Here is a 22669-nt window from a genome sequence, read left to right as displayed (position 1 = left end):
ATAGAAAGGGTAATGTCTACCGCACAGGGTTGTAAAGATTAAATTAGTCATATACATAGGCAGTATCTGGTGCATTGTAACTCCTTATAAAAATATTAGCTTTGGCCGGGCGCAGTGGCTCACTCCTGTAATCCCAGCACTTTGGGAGGCCAAGGTGGGTGGATCACGAGGTCAAGAGATCGAGACCATCCTGCTAAACATAGTGAAACCCCATCTGTACTAAAAATACAAAAAATTAGCTGGGCATGGTGGCGCATGCCTGTAATCCCAGCTACTCAGGAGGCTGAGGCAGGAGAATTGCCTGAACCCAGGAGACGGATGTTGCAGTGAGCCGAGATCGCACCATTGCCCTCCAGCCTGGGTAACAAGAGCGCAACTCCGTCTCAAAAAAAAAAAAATTAGCTTTACAAATGGCTGGGCATAGTGGCTCATGCCTGTAAGCACTTTGGGGAGGCCAAGGTAGGTGGATCACCTGAGGTCAGGAGTTCGAGACCAGCCAGGCCAGCATGGTGAAACCCTGTCTCTACTAAAAATACAAAAAAATTAGCTGGATGTGGTGGCACGTGCCTGTAATCGCAGCTACTTGGGAGCCTGAGGCAGGAGAATTGCTTGAACCGGGGAGGTAGAGGTTGCAGTGAGCCGAGATCATGCCACTGCACTCCAGTCGGGGCTACAGAGCAAGACTCCATCTCAAAAGAAATAAACAAAAGTAAAAATAATTCTCTCAGGTATTTAGATACTCCCTCAAATCTGGGGGCCTACCTTTGAGATCTCTGAGTGATCATTGATTTTTTTTCCCCCATCTTCTTTGTTTTCTGTTCTCATTCATGAACAGAGAGTATTTCCTAGGTTCCTGTGTGGAATGCTAGGAAAATTGACCAATTTATAAGGTTTCTACTCTTTAGTTCCATTATAATAAGGAAATAATAGGTCAGGTGTGGTAGCTCATACCTGTAATTCCAGCACTTTGGGAGGCCAAGGTGGGCAGGTCACTTGAGGTCAGGAGCTTAAGATCCGCCTGGGCAAGGAAGTGAGACCCCCCCATCTCTACAAATATTCATAATTTAAAAATTAGCTGGGTGCGGTGGTGCACACCTGTGGTCCCAGCTACTCTGGAGGTTTAGGTGGGAGGATCGCTTGAGCCTGGGTGGTTGAGACTGCAGTGATCCATGACCATGGCACTGCACTCCAGCCTGGGTGACAGAGTGAGACCTCGTCTTAAAAAATAATAAAGAGGCGGGGTGTGGTGGCTCGTGCTTACAATCCCAGCCCTTTGGGGGGCCAAGGCAGGCAAATCATAAGGTCAGGAGATCGAGACCATCCTGGCCATGGTGAAACCATGTCTCTACTAAAATATAAAAAATAATGCCAGACGAGGTGGCATGTGCCTGTAGTCCCAGCTACTCAGGAGGCTGAGGCAGCAGAATTGGTTCAACCCAGGAGATGGAGGTTGCAGTGAGCCAAGATCGTGCCACTGCACTCCAGTCTGGCGACAGAGCAAGACTCCATCTCAAAAAATAAATAAAGAATAACTACCACTCACTGAGTGCTTCTTAGGTGCCTGTACCATGTTCTTCCTGCATTATCTGATTTAGTCTTTGCAGCAGTCATGTGAGGTAGGTGTTCCTAGCCCATGTTACAGATGAGGACCTCAGGCTGGGCACAGTGGCTCACACCTATAATTCCAGCACTTTGGGAGGCCAAAGTGGGTGGATAACAAGCTCAAGAATTCAAGACCAGCCTGGCAAACATGGTGGAACCCCGTCTCTACTTAAAACAGAAAAATTAGCCGAGCATGGTGGTGTGCACCTGTAGTCCCAGCTACCCGGGAGGCTGAGATAGAGGAATTACTTGAACCCAGGAGGCTGACGTCGCAGTGAGCTGAGGTCTCACCACTGCACTCCAGCCTGGTGATAGAGCAAGACTCCATCTCAAAAAAAAAAAAAAAAAAGGACCTCAAAGCATAGAGATTTAGTAACTTACTGGAAGTCATACAGCTAGTGAGAGGTGGGGAATGTTTTCAGACCCAGTCGTCTCCACCCACAAAGCCTGGATTCCCTGCTGTGTTGGTGTGTTGCTTCTCTGATTGGCAGACACACCATCGTGCAGCATGGTAAATTCTGTCCTGGGAGAAGTGCAGTTTGTTATAGGAAAACATGGAAGAGCCACCTAACCAAGTGTTGGGGTAGGAGAGTGAGTGTGTCAGATAAGATGTCAAAGAGGCTACAACCTGAGATTACCTATATTTGGGGGAGGGGTGGCAGGAACCATGCCAGTAGGGAACAGCATGCACAGAACCCAGAGCTGAATAGAACATTCACGCCTCACCTGATACCTTTGAGGAATTACAGGTTGTTCAGTCTGGCTTGATCAGAGCGTGAGGAGAGGAGAAGTGAGACCACAGATAAGAACCAGATTGTGAAGGATCCTGCAGTTGATAGTAAAAGAATTTTGCCTTTTTCCTGAGGGCATCAGACAGTCACTGAGGCCAGGCTTGGTGGCTAATGCCTGTAATCCCAGCACTTTGGGATGCTCGAGGTGAGTGGATCTCCTGAGGTCAGGAGTTTGAGACCAGCCTGATCAACATGGTGAAACCCCATCTCTAAAAACACAAAAATTAGCTGGTATGGTGGCACACACCTGTAGTCCCAGCTACTCAGGAGGCTGAGGCAGGATAATTGCTTGAACCCGGGATGCGGACGTTGCAGTGAGCCAAGATTGTGCCATTGCACTCCAGCCTGGGTGACAGAGTGAGACTCCATCTCAAAAAAAAAAAAAAAAAAAAAAATTTAAAGATGCTGAGGAAAAGAAGCAAAAAGGGAGGGAAACATTGCAGGTACATGAAAGAGAGACAGCAGTTGATGGAGCTAGGGGCAAGAGAAGAGGAAGAAGTGGAATCCAGGGCACTTGGGGAGATTAACATTCTGTTTTATAAAGGAAGGAAGAGATGATTGCAGATGCAAGTGGGTCTATAGGAAGGGTTTCAGGGAATGAGATGAGACAGGTTTTCTGCTTAGATTGAGGAAAGAAAGATCGTAAGACAGAAGGTTGAGAGAGGAGCAGCTGGGCTCGGAAACAGTACAGAGGTCTGCCTGTGGCTTACCATGTGTTAGCCTAAGCCACCAAGGAGCAGGGCAGTTTTGAAGTATAACCAAGTGGTAACGGGTCAGAAGCCAGGAGGATGGCAGCAAAGTCACTGGGACAGGGTTTGCCATTTGGCAGCGGCAGTTCCCCGGGAAAGCTGCATTGCCATTGGGACAGGGTAGAGAGAATGTCAGCAAAGGGGTAATTGTTTACCTTTGGGAAAGGTATTCTAGAGGGTGCAGTAGAGGGGCTTGAGCGGGAGGAAAGCAAAGAGAGCTCGCGTGAGGGAAATAAATTGGTCATGTGGAGATGAGATTATGGAAAGACTAGCTGTGTAGAGAAGGCTTTATCTTGAGACAGAGCTTAACAGGGACTAGGGATGAGAGGCATGGTAGCAACCACAAGGTGGCCAAGATTATTTGCCTGCAGTTGTATGGGATATCTGCCTGGACACAGTCTATGTTTGCATTGGTTGCAATTCTGAGAGTCCTCTGAGAGACCATGGCCTTAGATGATTTGGGTTGATTGGGAAGCATCTCTGGGTCCTGTGGCTAGCAGTGGAGGCGGTAAGATGACTAGCAGTGAGCTGCCCTGAGGACCCCCTGGTCTGCCACGTCTCATCTCAAAGTCCTCCTCTTCCTGTACAAATGACTGCATGGACAGCCAGTAGGTCTTCCTTTATTCAGTTTCTTGAAACTTGAACAGTCATCTGTTTTGCTGTTAGATTAAGTTTGTTAAAACCCTGCCTTGGCCAAGTGCAGTGGTTGATGCCTATAAATAACCTCAACACTTTGGGAGACCGAGGTTGAGCCCAGGAGGTCAACTCTGTTTTTCTTGTAATTCTACCATCCACTCTCGACAATGGAGCCAGACTGACCTTTGAAAAAAAAAAATCCCTTCCCCGCCCCCACCAAAAAAAGAAAAACATCCCAGATGGTTTCATTCCCCTGTGTTAGTGATTTTCCTTTGTACTTAGAATAAAATTCAAGCTCCTGTTGATGGCAACCGAGGACTCTGTGTGATTGATTTTTGCCTGCCTCTCCAGTGTTGTCTTAGATCTTGTCCCCCATTCCCCATGTTGTGTACATGCTGACTTCCTTTTTGTTCTTGATCGGTCTTACCTCAAGGCCTTTGCACATGTGTAACTGGTTCCCTATCCTTCAGATCTGTTTTCAGATGTCAGTTCCTTAGAGGCTGTTCTTGACCATTCCATTTGAAATATGCCCCTAGTTATTCTATCACATCAGTTTTATTTACTTGTTTTATTTGTGTGATTGCCCCCTCCTTGTTTCCATATGTAAACTCTCAAATGTCAGTTTCATAAAGATAGGGACTTCCCCATTCTTGTTCACTGCTAGCAGAATGAAACTCAGTGTGCCCTCATATATGTGTTGAATGAATGACTACTGTTCTTTGTCAAATCCTTTTCTCATTAATCCTGAGCACTGAGTTGAATGGCGTGAAATATGTTTGGTTTCTCTGTCTAGTTTGAATTCCTGAGATCTGCTGGTTGCTGAAAGAAGTGATGTTCTGCCGGTTGCTGTCAGTTGTTGGAAGACAAAGAACCAGCCCAGGATGGCAGAACTGGTCCTCTGCAGGAAGCAGCACGTCAGCTGCCGAGGCACGTTCCGTGGCCCTGCCCACCGAGGCACAGGTGGTCATCTGTGGGGGTGGAATCATGGGCACATCCGTGGCCTATCACCTCTCCAAAATGGGGTGGAAGGATATTGTCCTTTTGGAGCAGGGCAGGTAAGGATCAGACTGCATTTGGTCATGACTGGCCATGCTGCACTAATGATAAGATTCCCTCGTTCCCTCCTCTCCTTTCAGAGATACTGCCCTACTTCTCAGAAGCTAATCTGAATGTTCCTAAGTAGCATCAGAAGAATCAAGGTGGAATCTCCTGAACTTTTTAAAGATGACTAATAATGCTCATGTTCTCTGATTTTTAGAGAGGTGACAAGTTTCCTTTCTTTGTCTTTTTTTGTTTTGGTAGACAGGATCTTGCTTTCTTTTTTTTTTTTTTTTTTTTTTTTTGAGACGGAGTTTCGCTCTTGTTACCCAGGCTGGAGTGCAATGGCGCGATCTCGGCTCACCGCAACCTCCGCCTCCTGGGTTCAAGCAATTCTCCTGCCTCAGCCTCCTGAGTAGCTGGGATTACAGGCAAGCGCCACCATGCCCAGCTAATTTTTTGTATTTTTAGTAGAGACGGGGTTTCACCATGTTGACCAGGATGGTCTCGATCTCTCGACCTCGTGATCCACCCGCCTCAGCCTCCCAAAGTGCTGGGATTACAGGCTTGAGCCACCGCGCCCGGCGGATCTTGCTTTCTTACCCAGGCTGCGCTTGAACTCCTAGTCTCAAACAGTCCTCCCACTTTGGCCTCTCAAAGTGCTGGGACTACAGGTGTGACCCACTGTACCCAGCAACATTTTAGACTTTGACAAAAAATTGCATTTGTGAATAATGTAGATTGTATTTAAGCAAAGTAGACAACTGCTTGTGTTCACTTAATTGCTAGGTTCTTAGTATTGTTCTCATTCTCCAAAAGAAATAGGTTTCATAGGCTTTATTTCTGTGTGCTTGCCTTCTTTTAGGTCAAATGTTTTCTGCTGTTTTGGCTTGTAAGCTAAATCCCTTTATATTTATAATAGTTACAGAGATTACAGAAGAGATTCTTATAATCCACCATTAATTAATATCATACCACTACACAAGTAGCATTAAATTCATAAAACAATATTGGCCATGCATGGTGACTCGCACCTGTAATCCCAGCACTCTGGGAGGCCGAAGAGGTTGGATCACCTGAGGTCAGGAATTTGAGACCAGCCAGGCCAACATGGTGAAATCCCATCTTTACTAAAAATACTAAACTTAGTTGTGCATGGTGTGGCACATGCCTGTAGTCCCAGCTACTCAGGAGGCGGAGGTTGGCCGGGCACGGTGGCTCACGCCTGTAATCCCAGCACTTTGGGAGGCCGAGGCGGGTGGATTCACGAGGTCAAGACATCGAGACCATCCTGGTCAACATGGTGAAACCCCGTCTCTACTAAAAATACAAAAAATCAGCTGGGCATGGTGGTGCATGCCTGTAATCCCAGCTACTCAGGAGGCTGAGGCAGGAGAATTGCCTGAACCCAGGAGGCGGAGGTTGCAGTGAGCCGAGATCATGCCATTGCACTCCAGCCTGGGTAACAAGAGTGAAACTCCATCTCAAAAAAAAAAAAGGAGGTGGAGGTTGCAATGATTGGAGATTGTGCCACTGCACTTCAGCCTGGACAACAGAGTGAGATGCTTTCTCAAAAAAAAAAAAAAAGAAAAAAAGAATATAGCCCTTTCACTGTGATAATTGTCAACCTGTATTTAGCTAATGTTGTTTTCTTTTTCCTTTTTTTTTTTTTTTTTTTTGAGATGGGGTCTGGCTCTGTCACTCACACTGGAGTGCAATCACGCGATAATAGCTGATAATAACTGCAGCCTTGACTTCGTAGGTTCAAGCAATCCTCCTGCCATAGCCTCCCGAATAGCTGGGACTGTTGGCATGCACCACCACATCTGGCTAATTGGCTAATTTTTTTTGTTTTGTTTTGTGTTTTTGTATTTTTCTGTAGAGATGAGTTCTCCCTATGTTGCCCAGGCTTTCTTTTTTTTCTTTCTTGAGACAGAGTCTCACTCTTTCGTCCAGGCTAGAATGCAGTCACATGATCTTGGCTCACTGCAACCTCCACCTCCTGGGTTCAAGCAATTCTCCTGCCTCAGTCTCCTGAGTAGCTGGGATTACAGACATGTGCTACCACACCCAGCTAATTTTTGTAGTTTTAGTAGAGATGGAGTTTCACCGTGTTGGTCAGGTTAGTCTTGAACTCCTGACCTCGTGATCCACCTGCATTAGCCTCCCAAAGTGCTGGGATTACAGGCATGAGCCTCGGCACCCGGCTACCCAGACTGTTTTTTTATCATCAGACTCAGGTCAGAGACTTTTACAAACACCACTGCTTTGAGATATAATTTGCATACCATGCCACTCATCCTTGTTAAGTGCTAAGTCTGTTCACAGAGTTGTGTCTCTATCATCACAACCAGCCCATACATTTTTGGCAGTAAGACCACAGAAATTAGGCTGGACTCTCTACGGTGCAACACGTAAGGAGGTGCATGGCTATACTGTCTTACTTCTGGTGGTGATAACCATGATCATCCAGATACATTGGTGTCCTCCAAGAATCTCAAGCACAGAGTCCTTGTTTTCTTTCCTTGTGACGGTCCAGTGCCCTGTGAGGAGAGATGGATTCTGAGATTATGCCAATATCCTCTTCGTATCAGACCTCCACCTACCAGGCTTAATATCCATTGACAACTGTTTCCTGAGTCAGCCGCCACCATGATGGTTGACAAATGTTGATTTTCTGCATTTATTATAGTTGGCATATTGCTGTCAGAGATTTCCTTCTCCCCCATTTATTTACTCAATTATGTATCTGAATATATATACACACACACATATCAGTTTAGACTCATGGATTTCTATTTTATGCAGTGGATACTTTTTTTTTTTTTTTTTTTTGAGACAGAATCTTTTTCTGTCACCCAGGCTGGAGTACAGTGATGTGATCTCAGGTCACTGCAGCCTCTGCCTCCTGGGTCCCAGTGATTTCTCCTGCCCCAGACTCCCAAGTGAAGTGACTGGGATTACAGGCTCATACCACCATGCCTGGCTAATTTTTGTATTTTTAGTAGAGAGAGGGTTCCACCATGTTGGCCAGGCAGGTCTCAAACTCCTGACTTCATCTGATCTGCCTGCCTTGGCCTCCTAAAGTGCTGGGATTACAGGCGTGAACCACAATACCCGGCCTGCAGTGGATACTTTTAAGAGCAAAAGTGAGTTTTTGTGTTTGTTAATGTTTCTGAGATGGTCTCGTGCTGTCACTCAGGCTGGAGTGCAGTGATTCGATCTCAGCTCACTATAACCTCTACCTCTTGGGTTCAAGTGATCCTCCCACCATAACCTTGTGAGTAGCTGGGACCACAGGCACGTACTGCCATGCCTAGCTAATTTTTTGTATTTTTGGTGGAGATGTGATTTCACCATGTTGACCAGGCAAGTCTCAAAACTCCTGGTTTAAGCAATCCACCCACCTCAGCCTCTCAGACTTTCGGAGTTACAGATATGGGCTACTGCACCTGGCCTCATAATGCTTCCTTGATGTCATAGTCTTTCTCCTATTTATTGAAATTCTTTTAAATTTAATTATCAGGTATTTCCACAAAAAATGATGAACTAATTTCAGTGTAAATGTGCATAAGTGGGAGACCCTAGGGAGGTTCATTTTTGGTTTAATTTGTTGCTTCAAGATTATATAATGCCTTATAATTGACATAAGGCAAACTGTTTGCACCTCGCACTTAAAAATATTTATGCTGCCCAGGCACGGTCACTCACGCTTGTAATCCCAGCAGTTTGGGAGGCCAAGGCAGGTGGATCACCTGATGTCAGGAGTTTTGAGACCAGCCTGGCCAACATGGTAGAGGCCTATTCCTACTAAAAATACAAAAGTTAACCAGCAGTGATTGTGTGTGCCTGTAATCCCAGCTACTCAGGAGGCTGAGGCAGGAACATCGCTTGAACCCGGGAGGTGAAGGTTGCAGTGAGCTGAGATTGTGCCACTGCACTCCAGCCTGGGTGACAGAGCAAGACTTAGTCTCAAAAAAAAAAAAAAATTATGCCTCAGCCAGGCACAGTGGCTCATGCCTGTAATCCCAGCACTTTGGGAGTCTGAGGCAGATGCATCACCTGAAGTCAGGAGTTGGAGACTGGCCTGGCCAACATGGCAAAACCCTATCTGTATGGGGCCCTAGCATTACTGTAGCTCTTTATGTTATGTTGCTACCGTAAATTAGAGAACTTTTTTTTTTTTTTTTTTTTTGAGACGGAGTTTCGCTCTTGTTGCCCAGGTTGGAGTGCAATGGCGCAATCTCGGCTCACCGTAACCTCCGCCTCCTGGGTTCAGGCAATTCTCCTGCCTCAGCCTCCTGAGTAGCTGGGATTACAGGCACACGCCACCATGCCCAGCTAATTTTTAGTATTTTTAGTAGAGACGGGGTTTCACCATGTTGACCAGGATGGTTTCGATCTCTTGACCTCGTGATCCACCCGCCTCGGCCTCCCAAAGTGCTGGGATTACAGGCTTGAGCCACCGCACCCGGCAGAGAACTTTTTTTCTAATTTAAAGTTTATGTACTTTTGAATAGGCAATGTATTTATATGATTCAAAATTGAAAATATGTGAAAGAGGCTGGGCATGGTGGCTCATGTGTATAATCCCAGCACTTTGAGAGGCCAAGGTGGGTGGATCACCTGAGGTCAGAATTTAAAATCAGCCTGGCCAACATGGCAAAACCCTGTCTCTACTGAAAATACAAAAATTGGCCATGCGTGGTATCTCACACCTGTAATCACAGCACTTTAGGAGGCCGAGGTGGGCGGATCACCTGACGTCGGAAGTTCGAGACCTGTCTGACCAACATGGAGAAACCCTGTCTCTACTAAAAATACAGATTTAGCTGGGCATGGAGGCATATGCCTATAATCCCAGCTGCTTAGGAGGCTGAGACAGGAGAATCTCTTGAACTCAGGGAACCCAGGAGGCAAAGGTTGTGGTGAGCCAAGATTGCACCATTACACTCTACCATAGGCGACAAGAGTGAAACTCCATCTCCAAAACAAAACAAAACAAAAGCCAGGCACCGTAGCAGGTGCCTATAATCTCAGCTACTCAGGAGGCTGAGGCAGGAGAATCCCTTGAACCCAGGAGGTGGAAGTTGCAGTAAGCCAAGATCGTGCCATTGCACTCCAGCTGGGTGACAAGAGCAAAACTGCGCCCCGCCCCCCCACTCCGCCCCCCCTGCCACCGAAATAGAAGAAAATATGTAAAAGAGTGTACAATAAAAAGATATGTTCTCAATCTGACTTTTTCTGTCAGGCTGGAGTGCAGTGGTGCAATTTTGGCTTATTGCAACCTCCACTTCCTAGGTTCAAGTGGTTCTCTTGCCTCAGCTTTTTGAATACCTGGAACCACAGGTGCGTTCCACCATGCCTGGCTAATTTTGTATTTTTAATAGAGATGGAGTTTCACTGTATTGGCCAGGCTGGTCTTGAACTCCTGACCTTGTGATCTCCCTGCCTTAGCCTCCCAAAGTGCTGAGATTATAGATGTGAGCCACCTCGCCTGGCCTCTCATTCTTTTTTATAGCTGCATAGTATTCCATTGTATAGATGAACTCCAAATTTTTTATTTTATTTATTTTATGATCAAGTCTTGTTGTGTTTCTTAGTCTGAAGTGGAGTAGCACAATCCTAGCTTACTGCAGCCTCAAACTTCTAGAATCAGGGGATTCTCCTGCCTCACCATCCCAAGTAGCCTGGATTTTTTTTTTTTTTTCCATAGAGACAGGGTCTGGCTATATTGCCCAGGCCAGTCTTGAACTCCTGGCCTCAGGTGATCCTCCCACCTCAGCCCCTAAAAGTGCTGGGGTTATAGGCATTAGCCTCTGTACCTGGCCTAAACTCTCCAAAAATTTTAAATCTGTCCCATGTCAATGAATATTTTTCTCAGTCTGTTGCCCAAGCTGGAGTATAGTGGCGTGATCATAGCTCACTGTAGCCTCTACCTTGTGGACTCAAGGGATCCTCTGGCCTCAGCCTCCCACGTAGCTGGGACTACAGGCATGTGCCACCACGCCTGGCTAATTTTTTTGTTGTTGTTGGTAGAGATGGGATCTCCCTATGTTGACCAGGCTGGTCTCACACCCCTGTCATTAAACAATCCTCCTACCTTGGCCTCCTAAAGTGCTGGGATTATAAATGTGCGCCCCTGTGCCCAGCTTCTTTCTATATTTTGGTATTAGAAACAGTAGTATAGTGAGAAACCTTGACCTTGTTTTCACAGATAGATAAATCTACCTAATAGCAGTTTGCATCCATCCTGCAGGCTGGCTGCTGGCTCTACCAGGTTCTGTGCTGGCATCCTGAGCACTGCCAGGCACTTGACCATTGAACAGAAGATGGCAGACTACTCAAACAAACTCTACCATCAGCTAGAGCAAGAAACAGGGATCCAAACAGGTAAGAAAGTGTCTGCTATTTACTGGTTTGCCTGTCTCCCAGACTGTTAGATTCACTTCTGTATTTGGCCCTTTGCCAGGTTTGCCTGCTGCTTTGGTAATTAAGACTTGGGTTTTAGGCCAGGCTCTGCCACCAATCAGGGCAAGTCACTTAGCTTGTTGAGCTGTTTTCAGTTTCCCCATCTATAAAATGAAGGTATTCAGTCAGTATCCTGATCCTTTTCAGGTCCTATAATTCTTGTCATATGAAAGTTTTCCTGGGCCGTTTCCTGTGTATGACTCATTGAAGCATAGTAAATGACACCACTTGGCTCCTAAACAAAGAGGAGGAGAAAGAATTTCAGTTTAGGGGCTGGACAGTTAAATCATAGTTTGACCCGCTGAAATTTCACCACCTGCTATTAAGTATATATTTGTATTTTTTTTTTTGAGACTTAATCTCACTCTGTCACCCAGGCTGGAGTACAGTGGTGCGATCTTGACTCACTGCAACCTCTGCCCTGCCCTGACTCCTGCACCCTCAAGTTCGTGTTCAAGCGATTATCCTACCTCATCCTTCCTAGTAGTAGCTGGGGTTACAGGCACACACCACAATGCCTGGCCAATTTTTGGATTTTTAGTAGAGGTGGTGGTTATTCAGCCTGGAACCCCTGACCTCAAGTGATCTGCCTGCCTCGGCCTCCTAAAGTGCTGGGATTACAGACGTGAGCCATCGCACCTGACCTTAAGGATATTTTTTATTATAAAGCGTAGACATGTATTTTTTCTTTTCTTTTTTTTTTTCCTTCTTTAAAATTTGAAACAGTCTTGCTCTGTTGTCCAGGCTGAGAGCAGTGGCACGATCTTGGCTCACTGCAACTGCCACCTCTCAGGTTCAAGCAGTTCTCACACCTCAACCTCCCAAAATAATTATACAACTCACCTTAATGTAGAATCAGTGGGATCCCTGAGCTTGTTTTCCTTCAACTAGATGGTCTCATCTGGGTGTGATTGTAGACACTGACAGATTATCAGGCATTAGAGTCTCATAAGAAGCATGCTACCTAGGTCCCTTGCATGTGCAGCTCACAACGTGGTTCTCGATCCTATGGGAATTGATCTGAAAGGAGGTGAACTCAGGTGGTAATGCTTGCTCTCCCACCACTCACCTCCTGCTGTGCAGCCCGGTTCCTAACAGGCCTCAGACCATTACCAGTCTGTGGCCTAGGGGTTGAGGACCCTTGCTTTAAATCATCTCTGGATTGTTTATAATACGTAATACACTGCCTGCACATCAATTCCTTGTGTGGATTCAATACAATACCTCGTACAGGGCGCATTCAAGTTTTGCGCTTTGGAGTTTTGTGGAATTTTTTTTCCTGTGAATATCTTTAATCTGAGATTAATCTAATCCACTGATGTGGAACCCACAGATATGGAGGGACAACTGTATTCTCTGCTAATCTTCTGAAAATAGTTCATTCTGGTGAGGTGTTACATTAACTACTTTTTAATTCAAAATACCAGATCACTCTAAGATTTTTCGTTCCTTGACTATGCTGAATATTAGTTTCTGCAGTGCTTCAGTTTGTATGTGATAAAATTTTTTTGTCAAGCGAATGGAATCAGTGTGACTATTTAAAAGTTCTAATAATCTTTTGAAAATATTCCTTATAATAGGCTGGGTATGGTGGCTCATGCCTGTAATCCCAGCTCTTTGGGAGGCTGAAGTAGTCTGATTACTTGAGGCAAGGAGTTTGAGACTAGCCTGGCCAACATAGTGATACTCTTATCTCTGTCAAAAAAAAAAAAAAAAAAAAAAAAAAAAAAAAAAAATATATATATATATATATATATATATATATATATATATATATATATGAGGCGGGTGGATCATGAGGTCAAGAGATCGAGACCATCCTGGTCAACATGGTGAAACCCCGTCTCTACTAAAGGTGCAAAAAATTAGCTGGGCGTGGTGGCGCGTGCCTGTAATCCCAGCTACTCCGGAGGCTGAGGCAGGAGAATTGCCTGAACCCAGGAGGCAGAGGTTGCGGTGAGCCGAGATCGCGCCATTGCACTCCAGCCTGGGTAACAAGAGCGAAACTCCGTCTCAAAAAAAAAAAAAAAAATGTTTTATGGGGCCGGGCGCGGTGGCTCAAGCCTGTAATCCTAGCACATTGGGAGGCCGAGTTGGGTGGATCACAAGGTCAAGAGATTGAGACCATCCTGGTCAACATGGTGAAGCCCCGTCTCTATTAAAAATACAAAAAATGAGCAGGGCATGGTGGCACGTGCCTGTAATCCCAGCTACTCAGGAGGCTGAGGCAGGAGAATTGCATGAACCCAGGAGGCGGAGGTTGCGGTGAGCCGAGATCGCGCCATTGCACTTCAGCCTGGGTAACAAGAGTGAAACTCCGTCGCAAAAAAAAAAAAAGAATGTTTTATGTTTAGCTGGGCATGGTGGTGTGTGCCTGTAATCCCAGCTTCTAAGGAGGCTGAGGCAGGAGAATTGCCTGAACCCAGGAGGCGGAGGTTGTGGTGAGCGCAGGTTGCGCCATTGCACTCCAGCCTGGGTAACGAGCGAAACTCCGTCTTAAAAAAAAAAAAAAAAAAAAAAAAAAGAATGTTTTATGTAGCCAGGCATGGTGGCTTATGCCTGAAATCCCAATATTTTGGGAGGCCAAGGCGGACAGATCATGAGGTCATGAGTTTGAGACCAGCCTGACCAATATGGTGAAACCCTGTCTCTACTGAAAATACAAAAATTAGCCAGGTGTGGTGGGGCACACTTGTTGTCCCAGCTACCCGGAAGGCTGAGGCAGGAGAATCGCTGGAATCTGAGAGGCAGAGGTTGCAGTGAGCTGAGATCATGCCACTGCACTCCAGCCTAGATCACAGAGCAAGACTCTGTCCCCTGCTCCAGAAAAAGAATTTTTTATGCAAAAATATATGTTTATTTATTGTAGCGCTGTGTATTTGCAAACATAAGATTGCTCCTGCCGGGCGTGGTGGTTCACGCCTGTAATCCAAGCACTTTGGAGGCCAAGGCGGGTGGATCACCTGAGGTCGGGAATTCAAGACCAGCCTGACCAACATGGTGAAACCCCGTCTTTAAAAATAAAAATAAAAAAAGTATTAAAAAAAAAAAAAGATTGATCCTTAAATGCCCATATGTAGAAAGGAGATGGGTTGAAAAAAATGTTACATCCATACAAAAGAGTACTAGGTAGGTGAAAAAAAAAAAATGAGGAAGATCTCTGTGAACTGCTTTAGAGTAAATTTTTGAGTAAAATAGAGCATAAAAGAGAGAATATACTATGCTACTTTTGTGTAAGAAATAAAGCAAGCTATGGTGGCTCGTATCTGTAATCCCAGCGCTTTGAGAGGCCATGGTGGGAAGACCTCTTGAACCCAGGAGTTTGAGACCAGTCTGAGCAACATGGTGAGACCTCACCTCTACTAAAACTTTTGACTTTTTGAGCCCAGTGAGCTGTGATCATGCCACTGCACTCTAGAAGGAGAACCTGTCTCAAAAAAAAAAAAAAAAAAAAAGGAAGGTCCCCATATCCAAAAAAAAAAAATTAAAAAACAAAAAAGAAAGGAAGAAAGAGAAAGAAAGGGAGGAAGAGCTCCATATCTTTTTTTTTTTTTTTTTTTTTTTTTTTTGAGAGGGAGTCTTGCTTTGTTGCCCAGGCTGGAGTGCAGTGGCATGATCTTGGCTCACTGCCACCTCCACCTCCTATAGTCAAGCAATTTTCTTGCCTCAGCCTCCTGAGTACCTGGGATTATAGGCATGTGCCACCACACCCAGTAATTTTTGTATTTTTAGTAGAGACAGGATTTCACCCTATAGGCTAGGCTGGTCTTGAACTTCTTTTTTTTTTTCTTTCTTTTTTTTTTTTTTTTTTTTTTTTTTTTTTTTTTTTTTTGAGACGGAGTTTCGCTCTTGTTACCCAGGCTGGAGTGCAATGGCGCGATCTCGGCTCACCGCAACCTCCGCCTCCTGGGTTCAGGCAATTCTCCTGCCTCAGCCTCCTGAGTAGCTGGGATTACAGGCACGAGCCACCATGCCCAGCTAATTTTTTGTATTTTTAGTAGAGATGGGGTTTCACCATGTCGACCAGGATGGTCTCGAACTCTCGACCTCGTGATCCACCCGCCTCGGCCTCCCAAAGTGCTGGGATTACAGGCTTGAGCCACCGCGCCCGGCCGGTCTTGAACTTCTGACGTCATAATTCACCCAGCTCAGCCTCCCAAAGTGCTGGGATTACAGGCATGAGCCACCATGCCCAGTCAGAAGGTCCCCATATCTACAAAAATTTTAAAAATTAGCAGGTTGTAGTGGTGTATATCTGTAGTCCTGGATGTTTGAGAGGATGAGGTGGACAGTCTGCTGAGGCAGACTCCTTGAGCCCAGTAGTTCAGTTCAAGGATGTGGTGAGCCATGATCACAGCCAGGACCACGGACCAACCTTGTCTCTCTAAAATAACAAAAAAGGCCAGGCACAGTGGCTCACACCTGTAATCCCAGCACTTTGGGAGGTGAGGCAGGTGGATCACAAGGTCAAGAGATAAAGACCATCCTGGCCAACATGGTGAAACCCCATCTCTACTAAAAATATAAAAATTAGCTGCACGTGGTGGCAGGCGCCTGTAATCCCAGCTACTTGGGAGACTGGGGCCGAAGAATCACTTGAACCCGGGAGGTGGAGGTTGCGGTGAGCTAAGATCATGCCACTGTACTCCAGTCTGAGCTACAGAGTGAGACTCTGTCTCAGAAAAAAAAAAAAAAAGATGAAAATCTGTAAATTTGTATTGGATGAAATGTAATCATCCTCCAATTTTAAACAAGCGTATTTAGTCTTATACTTTTAAAAATCATGTGGCTGTATGAGTATTCTCCTCCAATAAATGTGCTTTTTTTTCCTCTTCAAAAAGAAAAAAAGAGTTGCAGCTTCTGACCAACTGTATGAGAGTGCTTGCGTATTTATTTATTCATTTTGACACGTAGTTTCGGTCTTAATGCCCAGGGTGGAGTGCAGTGATCTGTGCTCACCACAACCCCTACCTCAGTCTCCTGAGTAGCTGAGATTACAGGCATGTGCCACCACAGCTGTCTAATTTTGTATTTTAGTAGAGAAAGGGTTTCTCCTTGTTAGCCAGGCTGGTCTCGAACTCCCAACCACAGGTGATCTGCCCACTTTGGCCTCCCAAAGTTCTGGGATTACAGGCGTGAGCCACTGCACCCAGCTGAGAGTGCTTATTTATTTATATACCTCTCCATGTTGGTTTTATTTTTTTTGAGATGAAGTCTCACTCTTGTCAGCTAAGCTGGAGTGCAGTGGCATGATCTCAGCTCACTGCAACATCTACCTCCTGGGTTCAGGAGATTCTCCTGCCTCAGCCTCCCAAGTAGCTTGGGCTATAGGCGCCTGCCACCACACCCAGCTAATTTTCGTATTTTTAGTAGAAACTGGATTTCACCATGTTACTCAGGCTGGTCTCAAACTCTTGATCTCAGGTGATCTGCCTGCTTTGGCCTCCCAAAGTCCTGGGATTACAGGAGTGAGCCACCGTGCCCAGCAGCATTGGGTATTATTTTAATTTTTTCTAATCTTTGAGATGGAAAAGGTTGTCAGATTCTAATTTACATCTCTTTCAACTAAACATCATTTCATAGGTATACTGGCCATTTGTATTTCTTTGAATTGTCATTTAATACTGTATGTCTAATTTTTATTCTTATTGATTTGTAAGAATTCTGTTTTGTGACTCTTAACCTTTTTTTGTTTTAATCAGATAGGGTTTCACTCTTGTCACCCAGACTGGAGTTTAGTGGTACAATCTGGCTCTCTGTAACCTCGACCTCCCTGCTTAGGCAATCCTCCCACCTCAGCTCCCTGAGTAGCTGCGACTACAGGTGCATGCCACCACACCTGGCTAATTTTTGTAGTTTTTATAGAGGCAGAGTTTTGCCATGTTGGCCAGGCTAGTCCTCGAACTCCTGGACTCAAGTGATCTGCTTATCTCACTCTCCCAAAATATTAGGATTACAAGCATGAACCACCACGCCTGGCCAGTGACCTCTGAACTTCTGAGGTTTGGGCTAGAGCAATTCTGGCATTTAATTTGCTTTGTCAAAGGTTAAAAGTCATTGGCCAGGCGTGGTGGCTCACACTTGTAATCCCAGTGCTTTGGGAGGCCAAGGCAGACAGATCACCTGAGGTTGGAAGTTCGAAGCCATCCTGACCAACATGGAGAAACCCTGTCTCTACTAAAAAGACATGGTGGTGCATGCCTGTAATCCCAGATACTCGGGAGGCTGAGGGAGGAGGTTCACTTGAACCTGGGAGGTAGCGGTTTAGGTGAGCCAAGATTGTGCCATTGCACTCCAACCTGGGCAACAAGAGCAAAACTCCATCTCAAAAAAAAAAAAAGTCCTTTGTGGAAAATAGTGGAATTCTAACTTTGTTAATGGGTGGCATATTGAGTTTGTTATGATATATAGTTCTCTTTGGGGAAATATGATTTAACCTAGTATAACATGGTTTTTGTTGTTGATGTTGTTGTGACAGAGTCTTACTCTGTCACCCAGGCTGGAGTGTAGGGGTGGGATGTCAGCTCACTGCACCCTTCGCCTCCTAGGTTCAAGTGATTCTCCTGCCTTAGCAGGAGTGGCTGGTATTACATACAGGCATGGGCCACTATGCCCAGCTAATTTTTGTATTTTTGGTAGAGACAAGGTTTCACCGTGTTGGCCAGGCTGCTTTCAAACTCGTGACCTCAGGTGATTTGCCCACCTCAGCTTCCCGAAGTGCTGGGATTACATGCATGAGCCACTGCACCCAGCCTAACATAGTGTATGGTATAGGTGTATGTACACTCACACTCGCCCGTATGTAATCTTCATAATGAGTAGAAAATAACTGCTGAACACTTGTCTCCTTTTTTTTTGAGACCGAGTCTTGGTCTGTCACCTGGAGTGCAGTGGCTGAAGTGCAGTGGCACAATCTTGGCTCACTGCAACCTCTGCCTCCTGGGTTTAGGCAGTCCTCCTGCCTCAGCCTCCTGAGTAGCTAGCATTACATGCACCCATACCCAGCTAATTTTTGTATTTTTAGTAGTGACAGAGTTTTACCATATTGGTTAGGCTGGTCTCAAATTCCTGACCTCAGGTGATCCACCTACCTTGGCCTCCCACAGTGCTGGGAGTACAGGCATGAGCCACTGTACCTGGTTCTCTTCATCTATCTTAAGGTGAAATTCAGAGTGTGGTTAGCCCATAGATCACTAGCTGAGATCACTGTACTGGCCAGCTATTTCTAAAATAGAAGGCTTAGAAATTTCTGTTCCTCCAAACTGGGATATTCTTATCATGTCAGTAATAAGGGCATATTTACCTGATGATTTCAAGAGAAATTAAGAAAACATGTAAAATATCCTGACTTTCTTTCTTTTGAAAATAAGATACCAAATTGCTTCAACTTTTTCTTCATAAGAATAAAGAGTCATTGCATTTTACGAAGATTGTCATTTGGCCCATATGTAATTATGGTTCGATATCAGGCAGGTTGATCACAAAAACAGGAATTGACTCTGGCACACTTGGAGCTTGTTGGGAGAACCTTGGGGCCTGTGGAGTTGGCAGGAGGCTGCCAGCTGGAAGCAGGCTAGAAGCCAGAATGTGGGGACTGCATAGCAGGCAGTCCCTCAGCAGAAACAGGAGCAGCCTGGCCTAGATAATGCTGCCCTTGAGGTGGTGACCTCCAGCCATTCACCTATGTCCTCAAGACTGAGTATTCCAGGAAGGTCTTACTGATGAGTTTAAGTCACATGCCCAGTGTTTGGCTATACTGGGAAAGAAGAAGGGAAAATCTTACCCTTAGTAGCTGATGTTCTTGTGAGTGGCCTTTGCCAAGGATTACATTCCCTGAAGACCAGGAGGAGAAAGGGTGAAATTGCCTAAAAGGAAAGAATAGGAATGGGTTCGAGGTCGAATCCCTGCCCAAAAGAGTCTTTTTTTTTTTTTTTTTCCCTTAGACAGTCTTGCTCTGTCTCCCAGGCTGGAGTACAGTGGTAAAATCTCAACTCACTGTGCAAGCTCCTGGGTTCAAGCAATTCTTCCGCCTCAGCCTCCCCAGTAGCTGGGATTACAGGCATGTACCACCACACCCGGCTAAATTTTATATTTTTAGTAGAGAATGGGTTTCACCATGCTGGCCAGGCTGGTCTCAAACTCCTGACCTCAGGTGACCCGCCTGCCTTGGCCTCCCAAACTGCTGGGATTACCGGCATGTGCCACAGCCTAGAATTTCATTTGATCCTTACAACCTCACAAAACTGAGCTGAGAATGTTTGGTTAAGGCATGGAGCCTTAGTGCATCTGACGTTCTTAAAATTTTTCCTAGAAGCTCAGAGAAGCTGTTTACCCGCCCGAGGATATTGAGTGACAGTCCCAGGACTCATTGCAGGTCTTCTAACCCGTAATCTAGTGGATTTTCCACTCTCCTATCCTACATTTGGTCTCATCTGTCTCATTTGGCCTCATTTTTCTTGCAGGTTACACAAGGACAGGCTCAGTCTTTCTGGCCCAAACTCAGGACCGGCTGATCTCTCTGAAGCGCATCAACTCAAGACTGAAGTACGTAAGAGTCTAGAAGTGTGTCCTGACTTTACCACACTGGCCTCTGCCAAAGAGCCTGTGAATGTCATTTTCCCTTGTGTTCTGTGGCAGTGTTATAGGCATCCCTTCTGAGATCATCTCCCCCAAGAAAGTGGCCGAGCTTCACCATCTCCTCAACGTGCACGACCTGGTGGGGGCCATGCATGTTCCTGAGGATGCAGTGGTGTCCTCTGCTGACGTGGCTCTTGCCCTGGCAAGTGCTGCCTCCCAAAATGGTGAGTGGGTTTTTGCATTTTCTTAAGATGGGTTAGCAGGGAAGAGGTTACCTAAGGAAGTGTCCAACTCAGGTTTGGAAAGATTATCCTCTTAGGGGTACTCAGCTTCCATTTTTGAACAGTGTGTCTTATGATTTTATTTATCTGTTAATACGTGTTTTACCTCAGGGCCACATTTTTAAAGTTCCAAAGAACCTTAGTTTTGATTAATGCCCTTTTGTTTTAGTGCTAATTAATGCCCTTTTTTTTTTTTAGAGACGGAGCTTCACTCTTTTTGCCCAGGCTGAAGTGCAGTGGTGCAATCTTACCTCACTGCAACCTCCGCCTCTTGGGTTTATGCCATCCTCCTGCTTCAGCCTCCCGAGTAGCTGTGACTACAGGTGTGCACCACTACAACTGGCTAATTTTTGTATTTTTAGTAGAGACAAGGTTTTGCCTTGTTGGCCATGCTGGTCTAGAGCTCCACACCTCAGGTGGTCTGCCTGCCTCAGCCTCCCAAAGTGCTGTGATTACAGGCATGAGCCACCGCGCCTGGCCAGTTAATGCCATTTGTACTTAAGGTAACATTTTTCCTGCTCAGGACCTGAGAAGCTTCAAGGTGAAAATACACCTTGGAAGCTTAATACACAACTGAAATCATGAGCCCATGTTGTATTGAGCCAGTGTTACTAGTGTCCAGGGTATCATATTCATGGCATGGGCAGATTAGGACTTAAGGTGCACTATTTGCGTTCTGTCTTCTCTGCTCCATACTTTATGATTCCTGGAATTTAATTACTGTGTTCCAAAGTCTGTTTTTAAACTGACTTGCTATTTTCAGTCTTGGGCAAGGCCCATTTACATAGTCTCAGGATGTGATTCTAGGGTTTTTTGTTTTTTTAAATTAAAGCATTGAGCTAGGCATGGTGGCTCACGCCTATAATCTCAGCACTTTGGGAGGCCAAGGTGAGCAGATCACCTGAGGCCAGGAGTTCAAGACCAGCCTGACCAATATGGTGAAAACACCATGTAGTTAAAAATACAAAAATTAGCCAGGTGTAGTGGTATGCACCTGTAATCCCAGCTACTTGAGAGGCTGAGGCAGAGAATTGCTTGAACCCAGGAGGCGGAGAGTGAGCCATGATTGCACCACTACACTCCACCTTCGGAAGCAGAGTGAGACTCCATCATCTCAAAAAATAAGCGAAATAAAAAAGCATTGACTTGATTTTGCCAGTTTTCCTTTGGATGGAGAACCTGTTGCAGATGCCTTTATTCTGAAATATCAGATGAAGCACCAACTCTTTCTTTACCTTGGAACAGGTGTCCAGATCTATGACCGGACATCTGTTCTTCATGTAATGGTCAAAAAAGGTCAAGTTACTGGAGTGGAGACAGATAAAGGACAGATTGAATGCCAGTATTTTGTCAACTGTGCTGGCCAGGTAGGTCAGCACCAACACTGGGCACTGATTTTCTTATATTATCTTTTTCTCTGGGATTTTTTTTGTGGGTAGAGAAGAATAGTGTGATTGATGATATAGATATCAGTAACTACATTGTTTCTTGTACAGTGTTCTAAAGCAGAAGCCTATACTTAGTACATAAATAGAAGCATGTGTGGCCTTGTCTTTCCTCCACACTGGGCTGATTGGTGCTATCCTGGTCAGGAAAGCCAGCAAATGGTTAGGTGTTGACATGAATCCTTGGCACTGGGTCTTGGTGTTACATTCATTCTGCAACCTAGCATATAAAATATTAGGCTATTTTATTGTGTCAGGAATGTGGACACTTAATTTCCAAGACACTAGGCTGTTTCTTTTAAGGCAGATTGCCTTCCATGTTATGATCCTGAAGTGAACTGGGAAATACTTCTGCCATGAGAAGTTCATTTAGTGATTGCTGTTTGGGGTTTGTAGTTGAGCCGAGGCATTTTATCGAAAGGACCTCCTTTGGTTCCCATGAGCTCCTTGACTAGCTGGTAAATACTTCTTCCTTTGATCTCAAAGTAATTTTTATGGCTTAAAAAATATAGTATTGCTCCCCATCCAAATAATTGAACTAAAGCAGGCTGACTTCCTATACCTGACACTGTAGCAAGAGCCCACATAAGCCACTTGGAATTAATCTCTTTTCAAGAGGCTAAACTTGCTCATTTGTATTTCTGTTCCTCTTCCCACCCACAAATCAACCTGTCCATTTGTAGTGGGCATACGAGCTGGGTCTGTCCAACGAGGAGCCGGTTAGTATCCCGCTACATGCCTGCGAACACTTCTACCTCCTGACTCGCCCCTTGGAGACCCCTCTGCAGAGCAGCACACCAAGTGAGGACTTGTACTTTCTTAAAAAATCTTGTTTCTTTGCCAGTATCCTGTCCTCTGAAAAGGAAAACTTTCTGCTAAGGACAGACTGTGTCTCAAAGAGTCTTTCATTTCTAGAGCATGTTACAGGGAGGCAGACCCAATTCTGACTTTATTAACTCTTTATGAAAGGATAGCCAAAATTTCCATTAATTTTTTTTTGCTTTTGTTTTTTGGAAGCTAATTTTAGTCCTAAAGAGAGGCCATTGAGAATATTTGGACTGTTTGTTGACTTTTTAACT

General features: G+C 45.2%; 1 protein-coding gene across 5 annotated transcripts in view; it reads left to right on the top strand.

Moving 5' to 3' along the window:
• PDPR (pyruvate dehydrogenase phosphatase regulatory subunit) overlaps positions 1-22669 on the top strand; it is a 58122-nt gene that overhangs the window by 5418 nt on the left and 30035 nt on the right. For 3 of the 5 annotated variants that reach the window (XM_003939916.3, XM_074406294.1, XM_074406291.1), the window contains exons 2-7: positions 4572-4833; positions 11076-11209; positions 19750-19831; positions 19925-20088; positions 21391-21512; positions 22274-22391. In XM_003939916.3, the coding sequence (XP_003939965.1) occupies positions 4610-4833; positions 11076-11209; positions 19750-19831; positions 19925-20088; positions 21391-21512; positions 22274-22391 (844 nt within the window). In that variant the 5' untranslated portion in view covers positions 4572-4609. Of the gene's footprint in view, positions 1-4571; positions 4834-11075; positions 11210-19749; positions 19832-19924; positions 20089-21390; positions 21513-22273; positions 22392-22669 lie in introns of those variants that run through there. The other 2 variants (XM_074406304.1, XM_074406306.1) reach the window with 2 other exon arrangements.

The sequence above is a fragment of the Saimiri boliviensis genome, chromosome 1 (assembly GCF_048565385.1).
Source record: "Saimiri boliviensis isolate mSaiBol1 chromosome 1, mSaiBol1.pri, whole genome shotgun sequence".
Classification (NCBI taxonomy): domain Eukaryota; kingdom Metazoa; phylum Chordata; class Mammalia; order Primates; family Cebidae; genus Saimiri; species Saimiri boliviensis.
Note: the sequence above shows the minus strand (reverse complement) of the source record. Positions and strands in the feature narration are given on the sequence as shown.